This window comes from Hyperoodon ampullatus (genome assembly GCF_949752795.1).
Source record: "Hyperoodon ampullatus genome assembly, chromosome: 2".
Lineage (NCBI taxonomy): Eukaryota > Metazoa > Chordata > Mammalia > Artiodactyla > Ziphiidae > Hyperoodon > Hyperoodon ampullatus.
In genome coordinates this window covers 197755381-197782114 of record NC_136915.1, presented here as the reverse complement: position 1 = coordinate 197782114, position 26734 = coordinate 197755381, and the positions used below count along the sequence as shown (strand labels likewise).

General features: G+C 52.8%; 1 protein-coding gene across 1 annotated transcript; it reads right to left on the bottom strand.

Annotated features, from left to right (window-relative positions):
- Positions 1–1146: 1146 nt before the first annotated feature.
- On the bottom strand, positions 1147–20446 carry RNPEP (arginyl aminopeptidase; the record flags this gene model as incomplete). The annotated part of the gene is made up of 11 exons (XM_079697466.1): positions 1147–1668; positions 2613–2755; positions 3525–3749; positions 4490–4598; positions 4697–4809; positions 5474–5587; positions 9081–9316; positions 9814–9930; positions 13823–13971; positions 14282–14422; positions 20006–20446. 11 exons carry the CDS (start codon positions 20444–20446, stop codon positions 1510–1512), a joined length of 1947 nt encoding a protein of 648 aa, XP_079553592.1. The 3' UTR covers positions 1147–1509.
- Between the last annotated feature and the right edge of the window lie 6288 nt (positions 20447–26734).

Sequence of the window (26734 nt, the reverse complement as noted above, 5' to 3'; positions counted from 1 at the left end):
ACTAAGAGGTTTGTCTCAGGAATCTGCCTCTCCTCCGGTCTCTGACACAGCTGGGTGCTGGGTGCTGGGTGCCCCGCAGAGCAGAGGGCATTAAGGTCCAGGGTCCCTCCCACGGGCCACGGTGGGGAGCCGAGCTCTGGGGCAGCAGCTCCCTAGCCCTTCAGGGGCCTCCCCCACAGCCCGAGGCACGCCCTCTACCCTGTCCCTCGCCCTGGAATGTGGGAGAACCGGCTCCAGCTCCAGACGGCTCACGTGCTCCCCGCCAGCCCTCCGAGAGCACCTGGCTGGGAGAGGGTTGTGGAGGGGGCAGGAGAGGCGCTGTCGCAGGCCCACCGGGCGGGACAGCGGGGGACACAGCTCAGGACGCCTGGCTGTGAGGCTGCACTCAGGCTCTGGCTGCGGAAGGGGTCCCCCGGGGCTCCTCGGCGCCCCAGGGTCTGCACGGAACCAGGAAGGACACCGCTGGGCGCAGAGCTGAGCGGCTGGACACCGAGCAGGGTGCGGGAGGCGTCTGGTCGGCCCCCGGTTGTCTCCGCCTGTGACGGCGGCCAGGAGCGGCCAGGAGCCAGCGCCCGCGTCCTCGCTCCCACGGTGCAGGGCGTGCTGGGAGGTCTGTGCCGCCCGCCCACCCGGCAGCCAGCCACCAGGGAGACCCTGGATCTAGGAAAACAACTTAAAGATCCTGAAATACTTCTGTGCGACCCTCCCCTGGCCCCACACCCCACCCCAAGTCGCTAACTGCCTAGATCCCCACGTGGAAATCAGAGCTTCGTGCCAGGTTCTGAACAGACTACTGCAGACCACACGGAGCCCGTTACCCAGGACCAGGGAGGGCGAGGCCCCGCGAGGCCCACGGATGGCGAGAGGCTGCAGGAACAGCACTCCTGTGCGCACTTATTAGCAGCAACGGTAAAGAGGAAGGGCCGGGCGGGGCGCTGCACGGAGGGATGCGGCTCACGTGCAGGGCCTTCCCGAAGAGGCGGCCTCAGTGCCTGCTGTTTTTCACCTGCTCCTGTGGGAGCCCCACCTCCTCCAGCCCAGGCTCCTTAAGGACAGGGACCAGGCGTCCTGCTCTGGGTCTCCCCCTGACCTGCTCAGAGCAGAGGGCGGGGCCTGGGAGAAGGGATTTCACAGTCACCAAGATACTTTTCACTTAAAAATATTTATTAAAATAATGATTAAACCTGAAAAAGGAATCACCAGAAATCAGCCCTTTGCACAGTACTTCAAGAATCAGCAAAAAAGAAAAGAAAAGAGAGAGAGACAAGAAAATCCTTCCTGCTTTTCCCAAGACCCAGGCGGGGAGGGCGAAGCCTGCCGCCCACCCAGCCCAGGAAGCATGGAGGTTCCTGGTCGCACGACGGGTCCAGAGCCGTCCAGTCAGAGCAGAAGCCCAGAGTCCCAAACACCAAGCCCAGAGAACAGGTTACCCCACGGGGACGTGAACTTGGGAAGCCGATGAGAACTGGAATTGGCAGTCTGCAGACGCAGAGGCCACGGTGGGAGCCTCTAGCTGCCCAGGGGCGCCACGATCTGCTGGACGTAGCGGACCACGTTGCTGTGCAGCTGGGAGGCTGTGGCCGCGAAGGTCTCCTTGGCGAGGGTCTGGGCGGCCTCATTGCCCCCCATCATAGCGTGGTACAGCGGGAGGGTGTACTTCTGCTTCCCCTGCAAGAGACGTGCGTGCTCGAGGCCTGTCAGCCTGCTCGGTGGTCTGCAGCCCCCGGCCCCTGCCCTGGGCCCATCTGACAGCCTCGTGATCAGGGGCCAAAAGGGATACGGGTATCATTGCTGGAATGAGGGGCTTCCCAGACACGAGGGCTTGTGTTCCAGAATCTTCTTGGCGGCCAAAGATCCACGCGGCTAGGTCTCGGTATTCACCCTCCTGGAGATGTCTACACTCAACAAAACCGAGTAGGGGGTTGGCACATGGGAGACTCCAAACTTTCAGAGCTCTAAGTGGTCAGGCACTGAGGCAACAGCTCACGGCAAAGGCTGCAGAGCCTAAACCTAAACCAGGACCCCAGAAGGACCACCTGCAGCCAAGCAGAAGGAAACCCGCACCTTCACGTCAGCACGAGACGGCCACACCTGACACCCAGAGGCTGGGAAGCCTTCAGGGGCTCGAGAACCTGCCAGCAGGTACCTGCCAACAGGTGAGGGAGTCTGCGCATGGCTTGTCCACAGCCCGGCTCTGGAATCTTGTGGAATGGCTCATCCTGAGAGCCGTGGGCCCCTCCACGGCAGGGCAGCGCTCCCGGGTGACCTGGGTCCAGCAGGCCTCTGGACTCTCCCAGGCCACCGGCTTCCCCCGGGAGGAGGAGCCTACAATCTCACCTTCACTCACCTCTCCTGGCCTCCGGCCTCTCCCTGAGACCAGCCACGCTGATGCATGACCGTTCCTGCCTCGGGTCAGTGCCGGCTGGCTCTTTCCCCGCAGGCCTCCCCGGCTGACCGGCAGGAGCTCCCGGCCCGGGGCTTCTCCCCCAGGGCGGCACCACAGCCTGCTCACAGGACCCCACCAGGCCCTTCAGCCCTGCTCCCAAGAGGGCGGTCCGAGAGGCCCTGCCTGCCTTGTGCACGAGGGGGACAGTCAGGTGGCGGTCACCCACCTGGCTGTGCAGGAAATCGCTCACTTTCCAGAAATCCTCCTGGTGGTCGTTCTTGAGGACAATCTGGCCCCATCGCAGCCGCAGCTCCGCGTTCTGGGCATTTGAGATCTTCGGGTACGTCTCTCCAAGCTTTTTCACATTCCCTGGAGAAAAGAAACGGGTCGTTAGTGACTTCGCCAGCACACCATGAGCTGAGGTGGCCACGCGTGTGCCCGAGGCCCTCCGAGGGCACCGGGAGGAGCTTCACGGGGGCTGCCGCCCGCCCGCTCTTCCTGCTTCCTCAGGCCCGAGGTGGTCACGCCTCGTCCTGACTTTGCTGTAATTCCCACGGCTCTTCCTCCAACCTTCCTTTAATACAGACTTCCTGGGGTCGCCCCACCTTCCTTCCCGGACTACAGCCTGCGCACCTGCCTCAAATATCCCACCGCCAGCCTGCTAAACGTCAGCTTGCTCTGTTTTTCTGAGTTAACAGCCCTTGGCGAATACTACTTTTGGCTGAGCAGCAGCAAAGCATGTGTGCTGAAGAGCTGCGGCCCAGCAGGTCCAGACCCCAGCCCCACGTCTACTGGCTGTGGGATGTGTTTGTGCTTCGGGTTCGTTCCCCACTCCCTGGGGTCACAGAGCAGCGACGAGGGTTAGATGGCGTCATAGCCGGGGGAGCTTGGAAGAACGACCCGCACAAGCTGAGGACTCCACGAGCGCCAGGCTTCACGGTTTCCCGCCCCCCGGCACTCGTGCGGGCGCCTGCATCCCTCTGCCGACGCTCTCCTCGCCCTGGGCTTCTGTCCACCCGCCACCCTCCCTCCCATGCCCCGCAGCCACCTGGGACGAGCATCACAAGTCTCCCTCCAACCTTGAGCATCTCAAGTCTGTCTCCCTGCAACCTTGAAGGAACAACCCACTTTTTCTCACCGGGAGGGAGAGGAGATTTCTGGAGGATCTTATCCAGGAAATAAACCAGCTGGTAGGTCTTCCAGACAGAGGTGGACACGGCCTCAATGGCCCTCATGTCCAGCTCCTCGGCCGCCCACAGCTGGGCCAGCTCCTCAGCTGGCCTCATGAGGGAGTCCCCGGGGGAGAGGTCAGGGAGGTAGGGGGGCCAGCCCGGGGTGTTCAGCCAGTGATCAAATTCAAATCCTGTTTGGCAGAAGTCGAGAAGATACCGTCAGAATTCCCCAGCAGCATCACGGTCCAGCTGCCCAGGCAGCTCCCGAGACCTCGAGCCTCCGTCCGTCCCAAACTCTTCCCCCAACGCTGGCACCACTGCCCCGCATTATCACCCGCTCCACAGGGTCCCAGCCAGCGTGATGCCTAGACACTGTCTCATGGACCTGGCCGCCCCTTTCCACGTGAGCGTGTTCTGTGCTGCAAATCAGCCGTCAGAGCCACGTGCACAGACAAGGCCCAGCCCCCACGACCAGAACGGCCGTGCTGATGCTCCTGGGCTCCGGAGCCAGCTGCCTGGGGTCCTGCCCGGCCCCACCCTCACTAGCTGGCAGGCAGCTGGCTGGACGGCGCCCAGCACGGAGCAGGAAGTGGGGACACATCTAGCGAGATGCCTGGCCCGCGACGGGCCATGCTCACCCTCTCTTAGGAAGCAGGCCTCTCACACGCTCCCCAGGCGGGGCCGCTGCCCCATTCCTGCCCTGGGAGCCTGTCGGGGCGGGGGCAGCCTGGGCAGAGCTAAGGGTCTGACTACGTGTGTCCAGGGACGGGGAGACCAGAGGACGGAGAGGGGCAGAAGAGCGAAGTGGGGAAAGGGGGCCGGGGGTGGGCCCCAAAACGCCGCCCCCAGGGGGCGCACCTCAGCCCCCCAAGGCGTGGACCAGACCCCACCCCCCACGACCACCTAGAAGCGGTGGGCCGGCTCTGCTCACCCGGGATGGAATCCACCCTCCTTCTCTTCAGCTCAGGGAAATAGTCCAAGAAGAATTCCAGAAAGTCATCCGCTAGGACACTTTGGAACTTAAACTCATCCACGTAGGCCTGTGAGGAGGGAGGGAGGGAGGAAGGCACGGTCGGTCACCCAGAGCCCCCGGCAGCAGGGCCCCCGCTTGTCTCCCCTCACCTCAGAGCTGATGTACCTTGAGGAAATCGTCAAACTGGTCCTGGTCACCCACCAGGTGGGCCAGGTAGGAGACAAAGCAGAAGCCTTTCTCGTAGGGGGTCTCGTTGTAAGTATCGTCTGGGTCGACACCTGCAGAGAAAGCTCTGGATTCAAAGAGCAGCCATGGAAGGGACCGGAATTCAGCTTCCCAGGAACAGCAAGGCCACGAATGTTCCGGGTCCACCCTGGCCTCTCTCGAGGGACTTGAAGATGGACCCAATGGGAGGACAAAGAGAGCAGGCCCAGGGGGATCGCGGCTGCCCCCTGCCCGGGGCTCTGTGCTCGGGGGGTCCTTCCACCAACGCCTTCCCAGCCCCACGGGTCACCCACACGCGCTGCGCCTGCCCAGACCAGGGCGGGGTGGGTTCTGTGCATGTTCTGGAGTAAACAGAACTGACTGCCCATTTACAGGAAGTTCATGGTCAGAGTCAGAGGCATCGAGGAACATGAGCTTCAACTGCACAGAAAGGTTTAAGTTAGTCACACGTGGAACTGAAGAAAAATCTTAGGAAACAAAAACCCATGACCTCAGAGCAGTCACGAGCTTTCGGGTGCTGGGTCACGCCCTCGGTGAGGCGAGGGTGACCTCGCTCTAGAAACGCTGCGGGGCTGACCTGACCGTGGACAAGGGGCGGCAAAGGGACAAGTAAATGACAGGGACCCAGACCCACGGAGCATCTCGAAGTCGCTCAGGAGCGGCCCGGGGGCTCCTCCCTCCCGAGGGGGGCTGGGCGGTGGGCGGAGCGGCCCCGACCTGGCTCGATCGTCACGCGCAGCTTGTTCAGCGGGTGCCCCTCGCCTGTGACGTCCATGTGCTGCCGAAGCAGAGACCGCCCGGTGGCGGCTTCCAAGCAGGTGTAGGCGGGTCCTGCACGACAGGAAAGCGGCTGGCACCCCCCGCGGTGCCCACGAGGCCCCAAGCCCGGGGGTGGCACTCCCCAGGCACAGCGGGCAGCGGGGGCTATGGACAGCCGACTCCTGAGCCTGCCCCGCCCACACCGCCCCGCCGACAGTGAGTGACCTTTCCCTTCAGCGCGCTGTTATTTGTGGAGACGGAAATTTGATCTCCCACGAAAACAGAATCTCCTCATCTGACTGTTCTGTCGGACAGGAGAAACTGTCACCCAAGATTTGTCTAGCATCTGAGTCTCCTTCTGGCTCTAAAGACGACTGAGGGAGGGAGTTCCCGGCGGTCCAGTGGTTAGGACTCCGCGCTTTCACTGCGGAGGGCCCGGGTTCAATTCCTGGTCGGGGAACTAAGATCCCACATGCCGTGGGAAAAAAAGAACAACAACTGAGGGGACGGTGTTGGGGAGGGCCCGGGTGTGTACCAGCCACCGCCGCCACTCGCGAGGTGCTCTGATCTGGGCCAGTGACCCCCCCAGCCCCCCAGCCTCAGTGTCCTCAGACGCACGGTGCACACAAACAGCTGCGTGCAGGAGTCCTAGCGGCCAGTACACTACTGCATTACATACTCTGGATGAAAGTGTAAACTTGGGAAGCAGGAGACAATATATGTTAAACAAAACAAAACAAAAAAGCCTTTAAAATGTTCAGGTCCTGAAATTATGTTTCTAGAAATTTATGTTTACTGAAATCATCTGAGATGCACGTGAACCTATGTAAAGATGTTTGTCAGAATATTATTTCGTTTGAAAATTGAAAACAGCCTAACAACTGCAGGTTGATTGAATAAATTATGAAGCCTCCACACTCTGGAGCTGTAGAAGAAAATTTAATGACTTGGGAAAATGTTTAAATTTATTATATTTTAAAAAAAAGGCAGTTCTACTAGAACAAAAAATTTCAAAATTTGTTTGGAAAAACAAAAGACCCCGAATAGCCAAAGCAATCTTGAGAACGAAAAACAGAGCTGGAGGAATCAGGCTCCCTGACTTCAGACTATACTACAAAGCTACAGTAATTAAGACAGTGTGGTACTGGCATAAAAACAGAAAGATAGATCAGTGGATCAGGATAGAAAGCCCAGAGATAAACCCACGCACATATGGCCAACTTATCTTTGATAAAGGAGGCAGGAATGTACAGTGGAGAAAGGACAGCCTCTTCAATAAGTGGTGCTGGGAAAACTGGACAGGGACATGTAAAAGTATGAGATTAGATCATTCCCTAACACCATACACAAAAATAAGCTCAAAATGGATTAAAGACCTAAATGTAAGGCCAGAAACTATCAAACTCTTAGAGGAAAACATAGGTAGAACACTCTATGACATAAATCACAGCAAGATCCTTTTGGACCCACCTCCTAGAGAAATGGAACTAAAAACAAAGATAAACAAATGGGACCTAATGAAACTTCAAAGCTTTTGCACAGCAAAGGAAACCATAAACAAGACCAAAAGACAACCCTCAGAATGGGAGAAAATATTTGCAAATGAAGCAACTGACAAAGGATTAATCTCCAAAATTTATAAACAGCTCATGCAGCTCAATAGCAAAAAAACAAACAACCCAATCCAAAAATGGGCAGAAGACTTAAATAGGCATTTCTCCAAAGAAGATATACTGACTGCCAACAAACACATGAAAGAATGCTCAACATCATTAATCATTAGAGAAATGCAAATCAAAACTACAATGAGATATCATCTCACACCAGTCAGAATGGCCATCATCAAGAAATCTAGAAACAATAAATGCTGGAGAGGGTGTGGAGAAACGGGAACACTCTTGCACTGCTGGTGGGAATGTGAATTGGTACAGCCACTATGGAGAACAGTATGGAGGTTCCTTAAAAAATTAAAAATAGAACTACCATATGACCCAGCAATACCACTACTAGGCATATACCCTGAGAAAACCATAATTCAAAAAGAGACATGTACCAAAATGTTCATTGCAGCTCTATTCACAATAGCCCGGAGCTGGAAACAACCTAAGTGTTCATCATCGGATGAATGGATAAAGAAGATGTGGCACATATATACAATGGAATATTACTCAGCCATAAAAAGGAACGAAACTGAGCTATTTGTAATGAGGTGGATAGACCTAGAGTCTGTCATACAGAGTGAAGTAAGTCAGAAAGAGAAAGACAAATACCGTATGCTAACACATATATATGGAATTAAAAAAAAAAAATGTCATGAAGAACCTAGGGGTAAAACAGGAATAAAGACACAGACCTACTTGAGAACGGACTTGAGGATATGGGGAGGGTGAAGGGTAAGCTGTGACAAAGCAAAAGAGAGGCATGGACATATATACACTACCAAACGTAAGGTAGATAGATAGTGGGAAGCAGCCGCAGAGCACAGGGAGATCAGCTCGGTGCTTTGTGACCGCCTGGAGGGGTGGGATGGGAAGGCTGGGAGGGAGGGAGACGCAATAGGGAAGGGATGTGGGAACAGATGTGTATGTATGACTGATTCACTTTGTTATAAAGCAGAAACTAATAAAAAATAAATTAAAAAAAAAAAAAGGCAGTTCTAAAACCATGTGCAGTCTGATGATACGCACACACACACACACACACACACACACACACAGAAAAATGTTTGAAAGGATAACCATCGATTATCTCTGAACAGTGAGATTAGAGATAAGTATTTTTGTGTGTGCTTTTCCACAGGTGCCAAAATAGATTTTGATCAGAGAAATAATAAAAATAACAAAAGCACCTGATACACCATGGGTTTTCAACATGGAGATTGTGTTGATAATGTATTTTATTTTATTTTATTTTTTGGCTGTGCTACGTGGCTTTCAGGATCTTAGTTCCCTGACCAGGGATCGAACCCATGGCCTCGGCAGTGAAAGCGTGGAGTCCTAACCACTGGACCACCAGGGAATTCCGAGAATGTATTTGAAAAGCACAGCTGGGCTCAATTTGAGGGTCTGCCCTCACCTGCTAAGTGGCTGAGGGACATTTCCTATCCTCTCTTGAGTTGCAGTGAACTCACATGTAAAATGGGAATAACAGTATCTCCATGCAGCTGCTGGGAAGGTGGCACGTGACAGATCTGGTACAAAACAGGTGTTCAATACAAGGTGACAATGACAGTGATCTGACGACTCGCTCATTAAGCAAACTGGTACCTGGGCGACCAGCCCAGGCCACTCTCCCCCGGGGGACGCCGGCTTAGGGAGGACAGCGCACAGGGCAGCTCCAGCCCCAGCGGGAGGCACGTCCACTGCTACTTCATCCCGCCGTGTGTCAGTTTCGAGACTCCCTCTGCCCCCAGCCCCTGCTGATGCGTGACATGCAGTGAGGTGGGCACAGCTGCTTACACGTAACTTTGTCTCGAGTTGCCCGCCCCGGCTGTCACGGGCTCCCTGCACTACCCCCTCCTCCCTTCACTCCCAGGACCGGAGGCAGGTCCTCGGGGGCGGCTCACCGAACAGGACGGTGGAAATCCTCCTCTGGGCGTACATGGTGAAGCCTTCGTTCAGCCAGAACTCCCCCCAGTTGGCGTTGGTGACCAGGTTCCCGAACCAGCTGTGGGCGATCTCGTGGATGATGACGTCGGCCAAGGAGCGGTCCCCCGCCAGCAGGCAGGGGGTGACGAAGGTCAGGCAGGGGTTCTCCATCCCTCCAAATGGGAAGGACGGGGGCATGAAGAGCACGTCGTACCTGCCGGAGGCGGCTGTCGTGAGGGGCCCAGCTGCACCCCGGCCGCTGATGGGGGTGGCGGCACAGCACCGCGAGCCGGTCCTCAGTCCTGCCCCCGCCCCTGGCCCACTGGGCCTCCCTCTCCCAGTGGGCACGCGCTTGGCTCCATCACACCCAGCTCCCCAGAGGCCCACACAGACCTAACGGAGCCTCTTATCTAGGGGGCCTCAAGTCTGAAGATGACAAAGAGAAAGTGGGTACGGAGCTGCTCCCAGCAACAGGAAAGGCAAGTCAGCCGCGTCCCCGACAGCACATCCCCATCTCCAGCCCGGCAACTGTGGGCACGGGCACGCCTCTGTCACCGCAGTGCCTGCCCTCCCAGGCCCCTCCTCGGCCACAGCGGATGAGGCCTGGCTTATCTGCTCCCCCTTCCCCTACCCCCCCTGGATCAGGGCGGGGAGGGGGGAGGACCGGCTCACTGTAACAACAGAGACATGAGAGTCCACATGATACCACACCTTCCCCAAACGTAGGGTCCGAAAAGCTTCTCTCCCGTTGCCAAGAACTCTTCTATGACCCCGTCATACTCCTCCTTGGCAGCTGCGATGAGGCAGGGCTCGGCCCACACGCAGCTCCTGGAGACAAGGGCGCAGAGAAGGTAGCACTGTGCTCAGGGGCCACGGCGGGACCCGTCCCGAAAGCACCTGCACCAACTGGGGTGAGGGCTGGTGGGGGGGCTCCTGCAGGTGACAGGCTCTCCCCCGGCTGAGCCTCAGTCCCCATCTGCAAGGTACGTGGTAAGGAGACGAGATGGGTGTGAAGGCCCTTCATACAGTGGCTCAGGTAGGAAATGCTGGTGTACCTCCGGAGAGATTAGAAAGGATTCTCACAATCGAATCTTTGGAATTGAAAGAAACTTTAGAGATAAACCAATTCACATTAACACAAAAGTGGTAACTGTCTTCACTCTTTGGACGGGCAGGCTGATCTACTTGCTTTTAAATGGTCTAGCAACCACCACCCCCCCCGCAAATCCACACGAAAGCAAACCTAGTACAGCAGCATGGATGGGCAGACAGGTGTTCAATGCATCATTCCTTCAATTTCCTGCAGGAATGTTCAATTATGAAATTTTCACAGTAAAAAGATGAGGAAACAGAGGTAAGGGGGAAAAAGAAATCAAGAAGATCCAGTCCGAAGGAAAGCCAAGGCTGAAAGGGGATGGGAGGGACCGAGACCATTCTCGGGATTCAAGGACGAGCTGACCCCAAGCTCAGGGGCCCTGCAGCCGAAGCCTGTGTCAAGGCCCCTCGATGCTCCATGGAGCGTTCCCTACATGGACATCCTCAGTCGAGGGACAGACGGCCAAGTGGGTGGGTGCGAGGCCAGGACGAAGAGAGCTTCCTTTCGGCAGAACTTCGGGGACTGTTCTAGCAGGAGGGGGAGTGGGGCGACCCGCGTCGGGGGTCCCAGCAGCAAAAGCAGGAGCCTCGTAGCGGGAAGGAAGCTGCACATGCAGGCGAGGAACCACCGGGGTCTGGGGTGACCACAGTCCAAGGTCTGATGGGGGTAGGTTGGGGGTGGGAGAGGCTCCAAGCTCGGGGCACAAAGGGCTTCAGATGCCACGTGACACAGCTGCCCCCACAGAGCGCAGGGGGTGACACCATCAGGCTGTGTCTAGGGAGCTGTGGACACAGGAAACATGCTCAGTACGAGGGGGCGTGAGCTTTCCCAGGCACAGCCAGGGGCAAGGACCGAACCTGCGGCACCTGCGCCCAGGGCAGCCAGACCCACGAGAAGCCCAGTGAGGACCGGCCAGGAGGGCCCGGGATCGGGAAGCGGAGGCCAAGGGCATGTCCTCGAGTCCCTGCACCTTCCACGCTGAGCAACGGCCTCTTACCCCAGGAGCTTCAGCGAGTTTAGGGGACTGGACTCCAGGCGTGGAGAAGAAAGAGCCAGTTGGCCAGCGGGGGGTGGAGGCCGCAGGTCTGAAGACAGGACTAAATGATGAAGCAAAGCCCAGAGGGTGGGGGTGGGGGTGGGGGTGAGTCAACGGGTCAGATGAAGATTGGCTTTAACAAAGAAAGGACCTGTCGTCAGGGTCCAGACGGACGAATGGGGGGATGGGAGCAGACAGAGGGACCCTGGACGTGCAGGGCACAATCGCACCCGACAGACCAAACGTCTGCACAAAGCAGGGCCGAGACCCTGTGCTTGGAGGGAGGGGCCGGCGTCTGAAAGGAGAACTGGGGAGACGGTTTAAGGGGCGCGAGATGCAAAGGTGAGTGAGGGACGGCTGAGCGCACGGCAACCTCTCAGACGCCTGCGTCACCTTTTCTCTCGTTCCAGCTTCTCACCAAGAAACCAGAAATGTGAACGGGTACCACGCACAGCTTCATTATCTTCTCCGTCTCTCAAAAGAGAGAGACGCTGAGTGGAGAAAGGGGATGGCAGGAGCCCAGGCCGGACGGGCGGCAGCAGGACACGCCAGAGGGCCTGGGTGTGGGCGAGAGATGACCAGTCACCACCCGGGCGGGAGAGAAGTCCCACCGGGAGAGGCTGGCGGCCCGGGAGCGAGCGCAGCCCTTCACGGCGAGGCGCAGGCACAGCGGGACGTGGTAGGAGTGAGGGCCCCAGAGGGTGAAGGTCCGCAGGAGGGGCAGAGGGTGAAGGCGGCCGCGCTGTGGGAAGTTTCTGATCCCGCCCCGTTCCCAGCAATGCCCGAGTCCAGGCCTGGGATGCGGGGTGCGGCCGTGAGTGGGAATGGGGGTCGGGGGGTGGGGGGAGAAGGCAGAGGAGGTAGAGAAGCCCTCAGGCCACCCTCAACCCAGGAGAAACCCACGTGGAGAAAAAGGGCACCGGGCTGAGAATAAGACCCCAGCACAGAGTCCAAGTCCCCAGGCACGACTCTGAACTGCTCCATCACCAGCCGGGGCACCACAACTAACAAAGACCTTCGGCCCTGTCCTCAGCGACAACGGGCTAGGCCGCGGACGCCCGTGACATTTCCGCCGGCACACACATTTCTGTCAAAGAAATCAGGATGCTCTCAGTGAAGCTGGATCTCATCACCAGGATTCTAGGGATAAGAAGCATGGGATCCGCAACAGAAACCCTTGCACCTGAATTCCAGTTCTACCAACCACGTGACTGCACAAGGCTCTTTACCAAAGCCACAGTTTCTCAACTGCAAACTGGAGACAGCGATACGTCCCTCAGCGTTGCTTGTAAGGGTTAGAAGGGACCATACGTAAAGGGGCCCCTGGGGACGTCCACCAGTCTCTCCTGCCCGGGCCTTCCCCCTGCGGTAACGGGGACTAGACGGTAGAGCCTCCTACTCGACAGACTCCCTCAAGACCCTCCGACGGGACCCAGGAGGCAAGGACTGTCCACGTGACGGGGGACAGGAGTACGTCATCAGCACCAGTAAAACGGGTTCCGTCACCTGCATTAACGTACTGTGTCGTCACTTCAGTACAGCGGGTTCAAAAAACCCCCGCAATCCAGTGTGTTTAGAACAGACTGTTCTCTCATTCCCCTTAGTAGCTCCTACTCTTACTAACACAACCTCAGCAAGAGTAAACACCCTAAAAGATGCTCCTCCCCTTGTCTACTTTCCATGCTCGGAGGTCACCTACTGCCCTGTCCACCAGGAAGTGACCCCTCGTCTCTCAGGGCTGGTGCTGTCCTGAGCATGTGGCCGGAAGCAGACGCCAACGGGGCCCCCACCCATCCCTCCCTCTGATCTCACGGCCCTGGCGCCACTGCTGAGCCCAGGTGCGAAGCCCGAGGCGTGTAGCCAATCCAGCACCTCCAGGGGCTGAGGGCCTGGCAGAGAGATGGACAGCAGCGGGGCCAGGAAGAGCCACGGCTTCACATCCAAACCGACCCTCTCACTTCAGGACTATGCTCCGCTGGTGGGTGAGATGACAGCCAGGAAAAACCTGTGCTCCTGGTCAAATTTCTCTTTCAGGAAACCTTACAAAATCCTTATTTATCTCCACTAAACACATCTCACTTCACGGAGGCCCCTCTGCCAACACAGGTCCAGGCCTCTGTGTCTGGAGCAGACAGACAAGCAGCTTCCCCGGGCCTCTCGGAGGGAGACAGAGAGATCAAGGCCACACATTTCCAGGACTTAAGCGCCAGAGAAAATGGGGACATTTGCTACAAAGATAAAAAAAGCAAATATAGTAGCAAGAAGGTAATTTAGACCTTAAAGATGCTAATAAAGATCATCTTCTAAAACTGCTGCTGGAGCTCCCGTCTCCCTCTGAAGGTGGCCCAGGACCACAGCCACTGCAGGACTGATGGTCTCAGCGCAGACACGGGAGGAAGACAGGAGGGAGGGGGAGGAAAGGGCACATCCTCTGGCCATTCAGGCCGCACCCTGTGCCGCAGAAAGGTCCCGGGCTTGGGAGGCTCCGACGTGACCCCAAGAGCCACCCCAGGAGGTCCGCTCGCTGGTCAGAGGCCTCCGTGCTCAGAAGTCGGTGCCATGTTGCCTGCGGGGTCTTGGTCTCCTACCTGGGTCCAACTTCAGCCGAAACCAGATCTCCGACAGCCAAAGCTATCAGATAGGACGGGATGGGCTGACACATCTGGAAGAAGAACTTATTTGGACCTCTCTTCTCCCGGGTGTTAGCACTCATCACAGCTGTGAAGCCATCTGGGACCTGACGAGAGAGAAAGCTTAGGAGAGTTCACCTGGACAGAGTCTGCTCTAGATCAGCTAGAGGGCTGCATGACCAGCAACCTGCATGGTGATGACAGTGGCCTGGGGTCCACCTTGAGAAGCACAGAGGCTTCAAAAAACTAAACTTGTGCCAAACTGATGGGATTTAGCACAGATAAAATTTCTGCAGGTGGAGGAGTTTTTCAGAGGTACCCCCCAATGGATGTAATAATCTACTACCTGAAACATGACCTGATAGAAATGAACTTTTCAATGCCAAGGGCAGGTACATTTGCCCTCAGCCTGCTCACCTCAATAAGAGCGGAGTATGTGCATTTCACCGCAGGAGTGTCGAAGCAGGGGAAGAAGGCGCGGTTCAGGACAGCCTGACCCTGCGTGTAGACGAAGGGCTTCCTCTTTCCTGCCGTCTGCTCCGGAGCCAACCAGCAAACCTAAGGGGAGGCAAGAACCTTTCGGAACTGACATCCTGCACAAGCGCAGCGCACACGGCCAGGGCGGAGCTGGCCGGAGGGGAGGCTTAAGGTAATCCTCACGATCCTCCGCCTGCCAGTCCAGCTCAGACTGCGACGCTCTCTCCCCCAGTGTATTTAATCCCCCTGGAGTCCAGGCCAAGGTCTGACGTCCACTTCCCAGGGTGGACACCACCAAAGGGCCACCCCTCAGTGTGTCCCATGGGCCATCTCAAGTGTTCCTGAGGTGGCCTCCGACCCCCTGGTCCTGCCTCCCTCCTCTGTCCCCCCCGCTGTAGTAACTTCTCACCAAAAAACAAATACTGGAGAAGCTGTTCTTGAACTTGTGATAAAAGACACAGAAAAGCAGAAGCTAATAGCAAGGAGTCTGATTAATGTGTGCTCTCCATCCCTCCAAGCTACCCTTTCAGAATAAACGTGTTTTACATTATAGGCATTGGCTATGATTCTTAACTTGTCTTCTGTCAGCCCTTAATCAAGAGCACATTTGCACGACTCTTACAAACCCAAATCCTGCCCACAGCGAAGAGGAGTTCCCCTGTAACACAGATGCCACCGCGGGGGGTGAGGAGGGTGTGTCAGCACCGCACACCACGGAGAGGTTAGAACAGGGTCAGGTGACTTCAGGAGGGTTTCATAGGGGAAGCAAAACTCCCTGGCTGGACCTTCCAAAGTGGGCAGGATTTAGACGGCAGGAAGGAAGGGAGGAGAGTCCCTCCAGGAGGTGGGCAGCAGCGTGAGGACGGCGCGGGGGAGTGCAGCTTCCGGCGGAGGTGGGCACCCAGCCGGCAGCTGTGATGAAGGGCTTTGAGCACAGAGGCACTTGAGACCAATATCTTCCCCCCGGGAACGAGACTCAAGGACGAGAACATTCCCTGAGGTGTCTCTTGTTCTTTTTCAAATTAATTATTAATTAATTTGGCTGCGTGGGGTCTTAGTTGCGGCACGCGGGCTTCCCTCTAGTTGTGGCCCATGGGCTTAGTTGCTCTGCGGCATGTGGGATCTCAGTTCCCCGACCAGGGATGGAACCCACATCCCCTGCACTGGAAGGCAGATTCGTAACTACCGGACCACCAGGGAAGTCCTGAGACCAATTTTTAAGAGGCACAAGGGAGACACAATGGGATGCTGGGGTTTTCTTTGCTTGAGAATGTGTGCGTGCGTGCGTGTGTGTGTGTGTGTGTGTGTGTGTGATGAGTCTCGTTCCAGAGTCCAGCACAGACGGAAGCAGGGGAGAGAGAGGAACGTCCTGGTGCAGAAACCCAGCAAGCTCTGCCTCAGCCCGGTGACCGGAGGTACGTTTGCACAGCAGCCATAAATCCTGTCAATACTGTTGCCCTCAATACGACGTTACAGAAATGACACCTTATCTCTGTGAACTTCTGCTCAGTTTTTCTGCAAAACCGAAACTGTTCTAAAAAATAGTCTATGAAAAACAAACAAACCCCCGTAACCCCAGTCTAATCATGAGAAAAACAACAGACAAATTCCAATAGAGGGTATCACACTCTTCCAAACTATCAAGGTCACCACAACAGGAACGTCTGAGAAACTGTCACAGCCAACAGGAGCCAAAGAAGACATGACAGCGGAACACACAGTGGATTTCTGGATGGGACCCTGGAGCAGAAAAAGACACATTAAAAACTAAGGTTGTGGACTTCCCTGGCGGTCCAGTTGTTATAACTCCGTGCGTCCACTGCAGGGGGCGAGGGTTCCATCCCTGGTTGGGGACCTATGCTGGTTGGGGACGCATGGCATGCCATGCGGCCAAAAAAATAAAATGAAATAAATTTTTTAAAAATTTCACAATTTGTATGGAAACACAAAAGTCCCCGAATAGCCAAAGCAATCTTGAGAACAAAAAATGGAGCTGGAGGAATCAGGCTCCCTGACTTCAGACTATACTACAAAGCTAGAGTAATCAAGACAGTATGGTACTGGCACAAAAACAGAAAGATAGATCAGTGGAACGGGATAGAAAGCCCAGAGCTAAACCCATGCACATATGGTCACCTTATCTTTGATAAAGGAGGCAGGAATGTACAGTGGAGAAAGGACAGTCTCTTCAATAAGTGGTGGGAAAACTGGACAGGGACATGTGAAAGTATGAGATTAGATCACTCCCTAACACCATACACAAAAATAAGCTCAAAATGGATTAAAGACCTAAATGTAAGGCCAGACACTATCAAACTCTTAGAGGAAAACATAGGCAGAACACTCTATGACATAAATCACAGCAAGATCCTTTTTTGACCCACCTCCTAGAGAAATTGAAATAGAAACAAAAATAAACAAATGGGACCTAATGAAATTTAAAAGCTTTTGCACAGCAAAGGAAACCATAAACAAGACCAAAAGACAACCCTTAGAATGGGAGAAAATATTTGCAAATGAAGCAACTGACAAAGGATTAATCTCCAAAATTTATAAGCAGCTCATGCAGCTCAATAAAAAAAAAACAACCCAATCCAAAAATGGGCAGAAGACCTAAATAGACATTTCTCCACAGAAGATATACAGACTGCCAACAAACACATGAAAGAATGCTCAGCATCTTTAATCATTAGAGAAATGCAAATCAAAACTACAATGAGATATCATCTCACACCAGTCAGAATGGCCATCATCAAAAAATCTAGAAACAATAAATGCTGGAGAGGATGTGGAGAAAAGGGAACACTCTTGCACTGCTGGTGGGAATGTGAATTGGTACAGCCACTATGGAGAACAGTATGGAGGTTCCTTAAAAAACTACAAATAGAACTACCATATGACCCAGCAATCCCACTACTGGGCATATACCCTGAGAAAACCATAATTCAAAAAGAGTCATGTACCAAAATGTTCATTGCAGCCCTATTTACAATAGCCCGGAGATGGAAACAACCTAAGTGTCCATCATCGGATGAATGGATAAAGAAGATGTGGCACATATATACAATGGAATATTACTCAGCCATAAAAAGAAACGAAATTGAGCTATTTGTAATGAGGTGGATGGACCTAGAGTCTGTCATACAGAGTGAAGTAAGTCAGAAAGAGAAAGACAAATACTGTATGCTGACACATATATATGGAATTTAAGAAAAAAAAATGTCATGAAGAACCTAGGGGTAAGACAGGAATAAAGACACAGACCTACTTGAGAATGGACTTGAGGATATGGGGAGGGGGAAGGGTAAGCTGTGACAAAGCGAGAGAGAGGCATGGACATATACACACTACCAAACGTAAGGTAGATAGATAGTGGGAAGCAGCCGCATAGCACAGGGAGATCAGCTCGGTGCTTTGTGAGCACCTGGAGGGGTGGGATAGGGAGGGTGAGAGGGAGACGCAAGAGGGAGGGGATTAAAAAAAAAAAAAAAACAGCTAAGGTTGCTGTACACCTGAAACTTACACAACATTGTAAATCAACTATCCTCCAATATAAAATAAAAATTAAAAAACCACTAATAATACCTTGTACATGAAAGTTGCTCAATAAATATCTGTTATTATTTTTTTAAAAAACTAAGGAAATCTGGAAAAACTGTGGACCCCAGTTTATAATAAAGTATCGATACTGTCTCATTAACTGTAACAAATGTATCCGACTTGTAAAACACTAGTAAAGGGTAAACAGTGTGTGTGTGGAAGCGGCTTATGGATACTCTGTACTATCTGTTCAGTTTTCCTGGTAATCTAGACATCTATCTATCTATCCATTTAGGCTGCGCCAGGTCTTAGTTGCAGCACGCAGGATCTTCATTGTGGCTTGTGGGATCTTTGGTTGCGACATGCAGGTGGGATCTAGCTCCCTGACCAGGGATCGAACCCGGGCCGCCTGCATTGGCAGCATGGAGTCTTAGCCACTGGACCACCAGGGGAGTCCTCTACACAGCTTTTTAAAAAATAAGCCCTATTAATGAAAACAAGTGTAATGAGTTGGCAGGAAGAGGTACCAGGCACAGTATTAGGACTTCTATAAAGACAACTCATGTAACTATTGTCAGGCTTAGCTCAACAAACACGATCATCCCCTCAAGCACAATTCCTTCTCGTCATCTTCGCTTGAGTTTCCTTTGGTTCTCGGCTTTGTTTTATTGACACGAAGAGAAGAAAATGAAGGAGGCTGGCAGGACACACACTATAGAGTCCAAGTCAGGGAGATGCTGCGACCCACGGTGTCCAAGGTGAGAGCCCTCCCTGGGACAGTGGCAATGAGAGGAAGGAACAGGCACAGTGCCACCAGTGGAGACCTTCACAGGGCAAAGAATAGTTCTTCGTCAAGCATGTATCTCTGCCACCACGCCTTAAATGAAAGCTATCTAGTCCTGATATTTAATTTGGGGTGCCACTTTTGTTAGGCTCACCCAGGAGGGCCTAATTTTTCCACTCATCCTATTTAATTTCTGCCCCAAACCAGGAACCAAAATATACTAGAGCAACCAAACACATTTCCAGATGGCATGTTATCCCTAGAGGTCCCTGGGTTTCTCCTCTGACCTTAGAGGTCAGTCTACATTGCTTTGGACTTTAACTTTTTAAACAAGTTCTATCATAAGGTTCATTTACTGCCCGAATGGTGAAAGATGGAAACAGAACTGCCCTTGGAGCGAGTTGCAGCAGCAAAAGGGGAAGCGCAACCAAATAAGCAAGCTTCCCTGGTAGGCAGGCAGCCAGCTGAGACTTGTAGCACACCCCATCCAAGAAAGGACTGGCAGCCACGCCCGGACATTCACAGATGTGGACACATGACCTTCCCCTTTCTGATAGCCAGCATTTGCCACCCCCCGCCCCCCAGTTAAGATTTGAATCAACCAACAGTGAGAAAGCCAAGTTATTCCAAAGCCTGGTACACCCTAATTCTGGTTCTCACTTTTACTCAGAGTTTTTTTTGGCGGGGGGGTGGTACGCGGGCCTCTCACTGCTGTGGCCTCTCCCGTTGCGGAGCACAGGCTCCGGACGCGCAGGCCATGGCTCACGGGCCCAGCCGCTCCGCGGCATGTGGGATCCTCCCGGACCGGGGCACGAACCCGTGTCCCCTGCATCGGCAGGCGGACTCTCAACCACTGCGCCACCAGGGAAGCCCTACTCAGAGTTTTTTGTTCATCAAATCCAGGACTTCGCAGGAGGAAACACTACTAACTGCCCCGAGGCGTTAGGAGGGCACCTGGAACAAAGGACTGAGTCAGCGGCGGGTAAGCAGCCGGCACTGTCAGGCCGCCCTGGAGGAGAGCGGAGCAGCTCATCACCAGGGCCTAGCCTAGGCCGAGCGCAGCGGCAACCCTGAGTTCTGTTCGTGAACCGTCTGCTGTCCAGCCTGGAGGAGGTGACCTCCTCGGGCAGATGTGGACTAGAGACAGCGGTGCCGTGGGAGGGAAGGTGGGGGGAGCATCTGCATGAAGATGGGCGGGAGCGAAGGGATGGGAGGGGCGGTGGGAGGGGATGGGGTGTCATCTGGACGAGGAGGGGGCGGAGGTATGGAAGGGGAGGTGGGAGGGGATGAGGGGGGCGCATCTGCACCAGGAGGGGCCGGCGCGGAGCTGGGGCACTCACCCCGGGTCCCTCGCCGACGCGGTAGGTGAGCTGCACCCGCAGGCGCTCGCCAGCGATGCAGGGCTGCGGGAAGCGCACGCACAGGGCCTGGCCGTAGTGCGAGAAGGGCCGCGTGCACACCGGCACCGGCTCCGGCTCCGGCTCCGGCTGCCCCGCGTCCGGCCGCTCCCGCCGCAGAGCCGCCGCCGTCACCTCCACGCACGGGTGCGAGTCCAGCCGCAGCTCCGCGGCGCCGCCGGCCTCCAGGCAGCGCAAGTCCAGCACCGCCGAGCCGCTCAGCCCGCGGCTGCCCGGGCCCGGCCCCGGAGGCCCGAACTCGGCCCGCAGGTCCAAGTGCAGGTGCAGCAGCTCGAAGGCGCGGAAGTTGGAGGCCGATGCCACGTCCTCGGCCTGCGCTGAGTGCAGCACCCGCCCGCCGGCCCCATGCCCGCTGCCCGCCATGGCCCCTAGCCGCCGCTGGACCGGGCCGCCGCAGGCCCCGCCCCACCGCGCAGGCCCCGCCCCGCCGCTTGTCGTGGTCCCCGGCGCTTCTGCAGCGCACCCGAGTGGGCCCCGACAGGCAGCGCTGGGCTCGCCCCGGCACTCAGCATGGCCACGCCCCAAAGCTCAGACTACGCCCCGCCGTTCACCATGGCCCCCGTGCACTAGTGCAGGCCCCGCTCCACAGACCACGCCCGGAACCGGCATGACCAAGCCACAAAGCTCAGACCACGCCCCGCAGCGCTGACCACGCCCCGCCGATTGCCAAGGCCCCGGTACAGCCGCACCCGGACCCTGCCGCCGGCCCCGCCCCACCGTGCAGAACCCGCCCCGGAACGCGGCCGGGCCACGCCTCTCTTCTTTTTTATTTTTTTATTTTTTATTTTTTGCTTTATAACAAATTTAATCAGTTATACATATACATATGTTCCCATATCCCCTCCCTTTTGCGTCTCCCTCCCACCCTCCCTATCCCACCCCTCCAGGTGCTCACAAAGCACCGAGCTGATCTCCCTCTGCTCTGCGGCTGCTTCCCACTATCTATCTACCTTACGTTTGGTAGTGGATATATGTCCATGCCTCTCTCTCGCTTTGTCACAGCTTACCCTTCCCCCTCCCCATATCCTCAAGTCCATTCTCTAGTAGGTCTGTGTCTTTATTCCCGTTTTACCCCTAGGTTCTTCATGACATTTTTTTCCTTAAATTCCATATATATGTGTTAGCATACGGTATTTGTCTTTCTCTTTCTGACTTACTTCACTCTGTATGACAGACTCTAGGTCCATCCACCTCATTACAAATACCTGTTTCGTTTCTCTTTATGGCTGAGTAATATTCCATTGTACATATGTGCCACATCTTCTTTATCCATTCATCCGATGATGGACACTTAGGGTGCTTCCATCTCCGGGCTACTGTAAATAGGGCTGCAATGAACATTTCGGCCACGCCTCTCTTCTTGACTTTCCCCACCTCCCAGCTCTGCACCGGCATCTCAGGACTTCCGACAGGCGTGCGGGGGGAGGGGGTACAATTTGACCCACCTTGGCCCGAACTCATCCCACTGGGATGTTCCCCAGTCCCTTCTCTACTGAGGTTCCCCGTGTCCTACTCCTCCAGGCAGGCCGCACTGAGCCCGATTGCAAGGGTCCGGGTTGGCGGTCGCAAGCTCGACGCTCGCCCAATTATTAGGGCCGTGTCATCCTGGGCAAACCTCCCCCAAGAAAGGGGACTCTTTCCAAGTCTTCTTGTGCACCTGTAAAACAGGAGGAATTATAGCATCTGTCGAGCTAGCTGTGAGAGCTCAATCGGAAACAGCACGGGATTCCACGCCGATGGGGGTCCTCCCGGGACTCCGGGCGCGCGAGTCCTTTGTCCTTCCGCCAAGGGATGGGGACAAGCACAGCACCTTTAAGGCTGGGCGTCTGCTGTGCCGCTTGTCCCCTCCTCCTGAATGGGACAGCTCTTTGAGCCAGGTACACACACTTCCTGCTGTGTTTCTCTCCTGTACCAGCGGTTTCAGTAGCCCTTCAGTGACTAGGAGCCACTCGACGGTGAGATTTTTATGGATCAGCTAGGAAATGAAATTTTAAGAGACAATGTAGGGAGTTTTTCATAAAAGGAAATAGTATCCTAGTATGTTCTTCCTAGTTTTACACTGTTAAAATACATTTTATCTCATGAAATGCTTATAGTAGATATTTTAAAATTCCATATAAGGTCAGTGTTAGTTTTTTTTTTTTTATAACTTACTGCCTAGTGAAATCCAAAAACTTTGGAAAACCACTTTTCTGTGGCATTGAGCACAATACTTGGTACTTATTAGTCATTCAATATATCTACCCTCAAATTATTCATTCCCTTATGCAATGCGGTTTTGTTGAGCATCTGCATACACCATCCACTGGGCTGGGTGCTGAGGATACAATTGAAGCAGGCCTGGCACCGCCCCTGTCCTGGTGGTGCTCACGGGCGAGCTCACAACTTAACCTAAAGACAAGGAAAAAGGTCACGACAACTCCATGTGCTGTGCTGTGACCTGGGAAGAACAGGAGGCTACGGGAAGCAATGTTTCCAGGTAAGTTGCTGGAGGAGAGGGCCTTTTATCCTTTTTTTTTTTTTCATACATTTATTTATTTATTTATTTTTGGCTGTGTGGGGTCTTCACTGCTGCGCGCGGGCTTTCTCTAGTTGCGGCAAGCAGGGACTACTCTTCACTGTGGTACGTGGGCTTCTCATTGCGGTGGCTTCTCTTGGTGCGAAGCACGGGCTCTAGGCACGGGCTTCAGTAGTTGTGGCACACAGGGCTTAGTTGCTCCACGGCATGTGGGATCTTCCCGGACCAGGGCTCGAACCCGTGTCCCCTGCATTGGCAAGCTGATTCTTAACCACTGCACCACCAAGGAAGTCCTGAGGGCCTTTTATCCTTGGCTGTAGAGTCAAACATCTGTGGAACTATGCTGTTTCTCCTTTCAGCGATAACTTCTCCTTGGGGATAAGAGCAATCTCATCCCATCCATTCTCCTTCCTTCCTTCCTCTTCTCCTTCCCTCACTTTTGAATGCTTAGAATGCAACGTATCTTGGACATTTTGAAATAATGGCTGAAAATCTTCTAGAATCGATTAAAGTGTGATTCTAAGAATTTAAAAGTTACAACAAATTGCAAGCAAAAATATAAAAATAAATCTACACCTAGACATGTTTTAGTTAAACTGAGGAAGACCAAGACATAAAGGTCTTAAGAATACCCAAAGAAAAAAAGACAGGTTACTTATAAAAAAGCGACAAATGGAAATTGGACCAAGGGCAGACCTCTCATTAGCAACAAGAGGCCAGAAGGCATTATCTTCAAAACACTGAGGGAAAAAAGCCTGTCAACTTAGAACTGTATACCCAACTAAACTATCATCCAAGAATGAAGGCAGATAAATTTTTTGATGACAAAAATTCAGTGTTCACCATCAATAGACTCCTACTAAAGAACTTCTAAAGGAATTACTTCAAGAAGGAAAATGAGATGAAAAAAGGAATGGTGAGCAAAAAAAGTGGGAAAATTTAAACACTGTATAAAGCAACAATAATAAATATATATTAATAATGTTTGCATGAGGGAATCAGAATAAAATGAAAATATTAGACTAAATGTATATAAGAAGAGGGGGTGATTGAAGTCGAAGCATTCTAAACTCCTTGGATTATCAGGAGGAGAGGGAGAGGGAGAAATGTGAGATTTTTTTCTTAGGTATGTGTTTTAAGATTTTAAAGAAAATCACTTAAGGAATGTAAAATGAATATAACTCACAAGCCAACAAATGGGAAAATATGTAGTATGATTTTTAAAAATCAAGGAAAAAAAGGAAATGAGCTGGGCAGGATAGTACTTACCCCAGGCTGGAAGAAGCAGAACTCATAAATACCCAGATGTAGACTACTCGTCAGTGTTCTAGCTCACATATTGGGGATGTACCTAACAGTATAGCCTCAAACTATAGAAAGTAGAAGGTAACAGAATTACAAGGGAAATGGGCAAATCCGCCAACAGAGAGGTTTACGTACCTCTCCCAGTAATTAACAGATCACACAGACAAAAGTCATACAGACATATAAGATCTGTACAAAAATGTCACAATCTTGACCTAATCAACACACACCAAACTTTGCACCTATTAGAGAAAACACACAAAACTAACCATAGATAGGCCATGAAAAACTCCCAACAAATACAAGAATCGATGGCACACAGAACAACATTTCTTTAACCACAATGCAATTAAGTTAAAACCAACGTTGGGAGCCAATTCTCCACGGATCACGTGCGCTTCTGCACATATTGCAAAAATGAGCCGCTGAGTGTCCTTTGTTCTGGACCATCTGGTCGAGGATGCTTGTATAGAGAGCCACTCTGAAAGACAGATGGTGCCTTCCTCTGGAACAAAGGGTGAGTCTGCTTATCATAATGGTTCTCAACCAGGGCCGGTTTTGCCCACTAGGAGATATTTGACAACATCTAAAGACACATTTGGTGGTTACAACTGGGAGAGGAGGTGCTGATGGCATCCAGTGGGCAGAGGCCAGGGATCCTACATCCTACATTGCACAGGACAGGTCCCCACAACTGATTATCCAGCCCTAAACGTCCACAGTGGTAAGGCTGGTAAACTGGCTTACACCCTTCCAAGAGAGAGACAGGGTCTTGCTTTGGAGCAAAGGGAAGTCACGCTCACTATCTAGTATAATAAAGGTAATGTCTCCCTCAGAGGCAAAAGCAGGAATGCTACTGCCCACTATAAAAGCTCAGGGCATAAGGAGCTTTTTATAAAAGCTCCTCTCCCATAATGCCACCCACTATATCCCTAGGCATCCATCTGGATCCACCCATATAATCCTACCCTATAAGAAATGTTAGAGGATGCTCTTGAGACGGAAGGACTATGATACCAGAGAGGAACTTGGGTCCACACAAAGAAAAGGAGTGCTAGAAATGGAATCAGTTAGATAAAATAAATCTTTTTATTTTTAATTGCTCTAAAACAGAGGTCAGCAATTTTTTTTCTCTAAAGGGCAAACATCTCAGGAGTTGTGTGCCCTGAGGTCTCTGACGTGGCCGCTTAACTCTGCTGTGTCGTATGAGGGCAGTCGCTCATAAAACGTGAAGACTTGGTATGGCTGTGCACCAATAGAACTGTATTTATGGACACCAAAATCTTCATTTCGTGTCATTTCCATGTGCCATGAAACATTTTTCTTCTTTTGATTTTTTTTCAACCATTAGAAAAATTTTAAATCCATTCTTCACTCACAGGCCTTACAAAAAGAGGCAGCAGGGTAAATGTGGCCCTTGAGCCTTAGGTGGCTGAGTTTTGCTCTAAAAGATAACGTACTCTACAAAGCAAAACCAGCAGCAAAGTATCGTCTGTTCTAAAACTAATGCACCACAGGGTGGAGCTGTGACCACGCCATCACAATCTGCAGACATTTCATGTAAGAAAACAGATGGGCTTTCAACAGATGCAGCTGTAACCCACGTGTTCCAACCCTGACTCAGAAATTCACTATTTCAGGCCAATTTCACACAAAGTGTTCAGATACTAAGGAAAAAAGGGAGAAGCAGATGGGATCTTTCTGATGAGCATTTCAACCTTGAAACTGAGGAAACCACTCCATTATTCCAGAAAAAGACCTAGGGAAAAATTCCTTCCTGTCTGCTTGTTTCTGCATTTATCTTGGTAATTAAAACAATTTTCGTGATTTTACCTTTTATTCTGGGTTCTTGTACACCAAAATTAGTTTTAGAATATGTATTAAACATTTCAAATAGGTATTTTAAGATATTTATTAGAATCTAAACTACCTGGTTTCTATTATTTGCTAAACTTAAAAAAAAATCAATGTATAACTGATTCATTTTACTGCACACCTGAAACTAACACATTGTAAATCAACTATACTCCAATAAAAAATTTTTTAAATCACATCTTATAAAGCTTATCAATGGATTTCATAAATTTCTATTTTATTAGGAAACAGGTGGTATGTGAACAGGTACACAGTGGTAAAGTATTGTAAAGTTAATCATAGAATCTAGGTGATGGGTATATGTATGTTCACTGTGAACCTCAACTTTACAGGTTTGATATTTTCATTGAAAAAATGTTGGGGAAAAAGGTGGGGGAGAGGAGAGAAAAAACAAAACAAACCGCTCAGCATCTCCTGCTGTGCAGTGACAACAGGACACCGAGAGGGGACGGGAAGCTGCAGGGGCGCTTGAGCTGGTCCCCAGACCACCAGGAACCAGCCCACTGGACAAACGGGGGAAGGCAGAGGACACACCACACGAGGACGTTCTTGGGCGGTTATGAAACACCTGTGCCCGGAAACGCAGATGGCACGAGGCTTCCAGGAGAAAATCAGAGGCATGAAGTTTGCTTTCCCCTGTCCTCTCCACACTAGACACAGAACGGAGACGGAGCCACTCGGCTCAGGCCAAGCCCCAGCAGGTAGGTGGGCAGCCAGGCTTTCCCCGGGAGCAGCAGCTCTCCTAAGTGCGGGACAGAGGAAGGGGGCATCCACCAAGGAGGAGTGGGGCAAGAAGCAGGGAAACAACTGGAAAGGTTTTCGGGGTTTCTACCTGCCGTCCCACATGTTGTGGAATTAAATGTCAAGTTCTTCAAAAAGAACTGGCTTTCCATCTTTTTCAAGCTTCTTCTCTTCCCCCCCACCCCTCGTTCCAGAAAATTCATCTGTAGCCA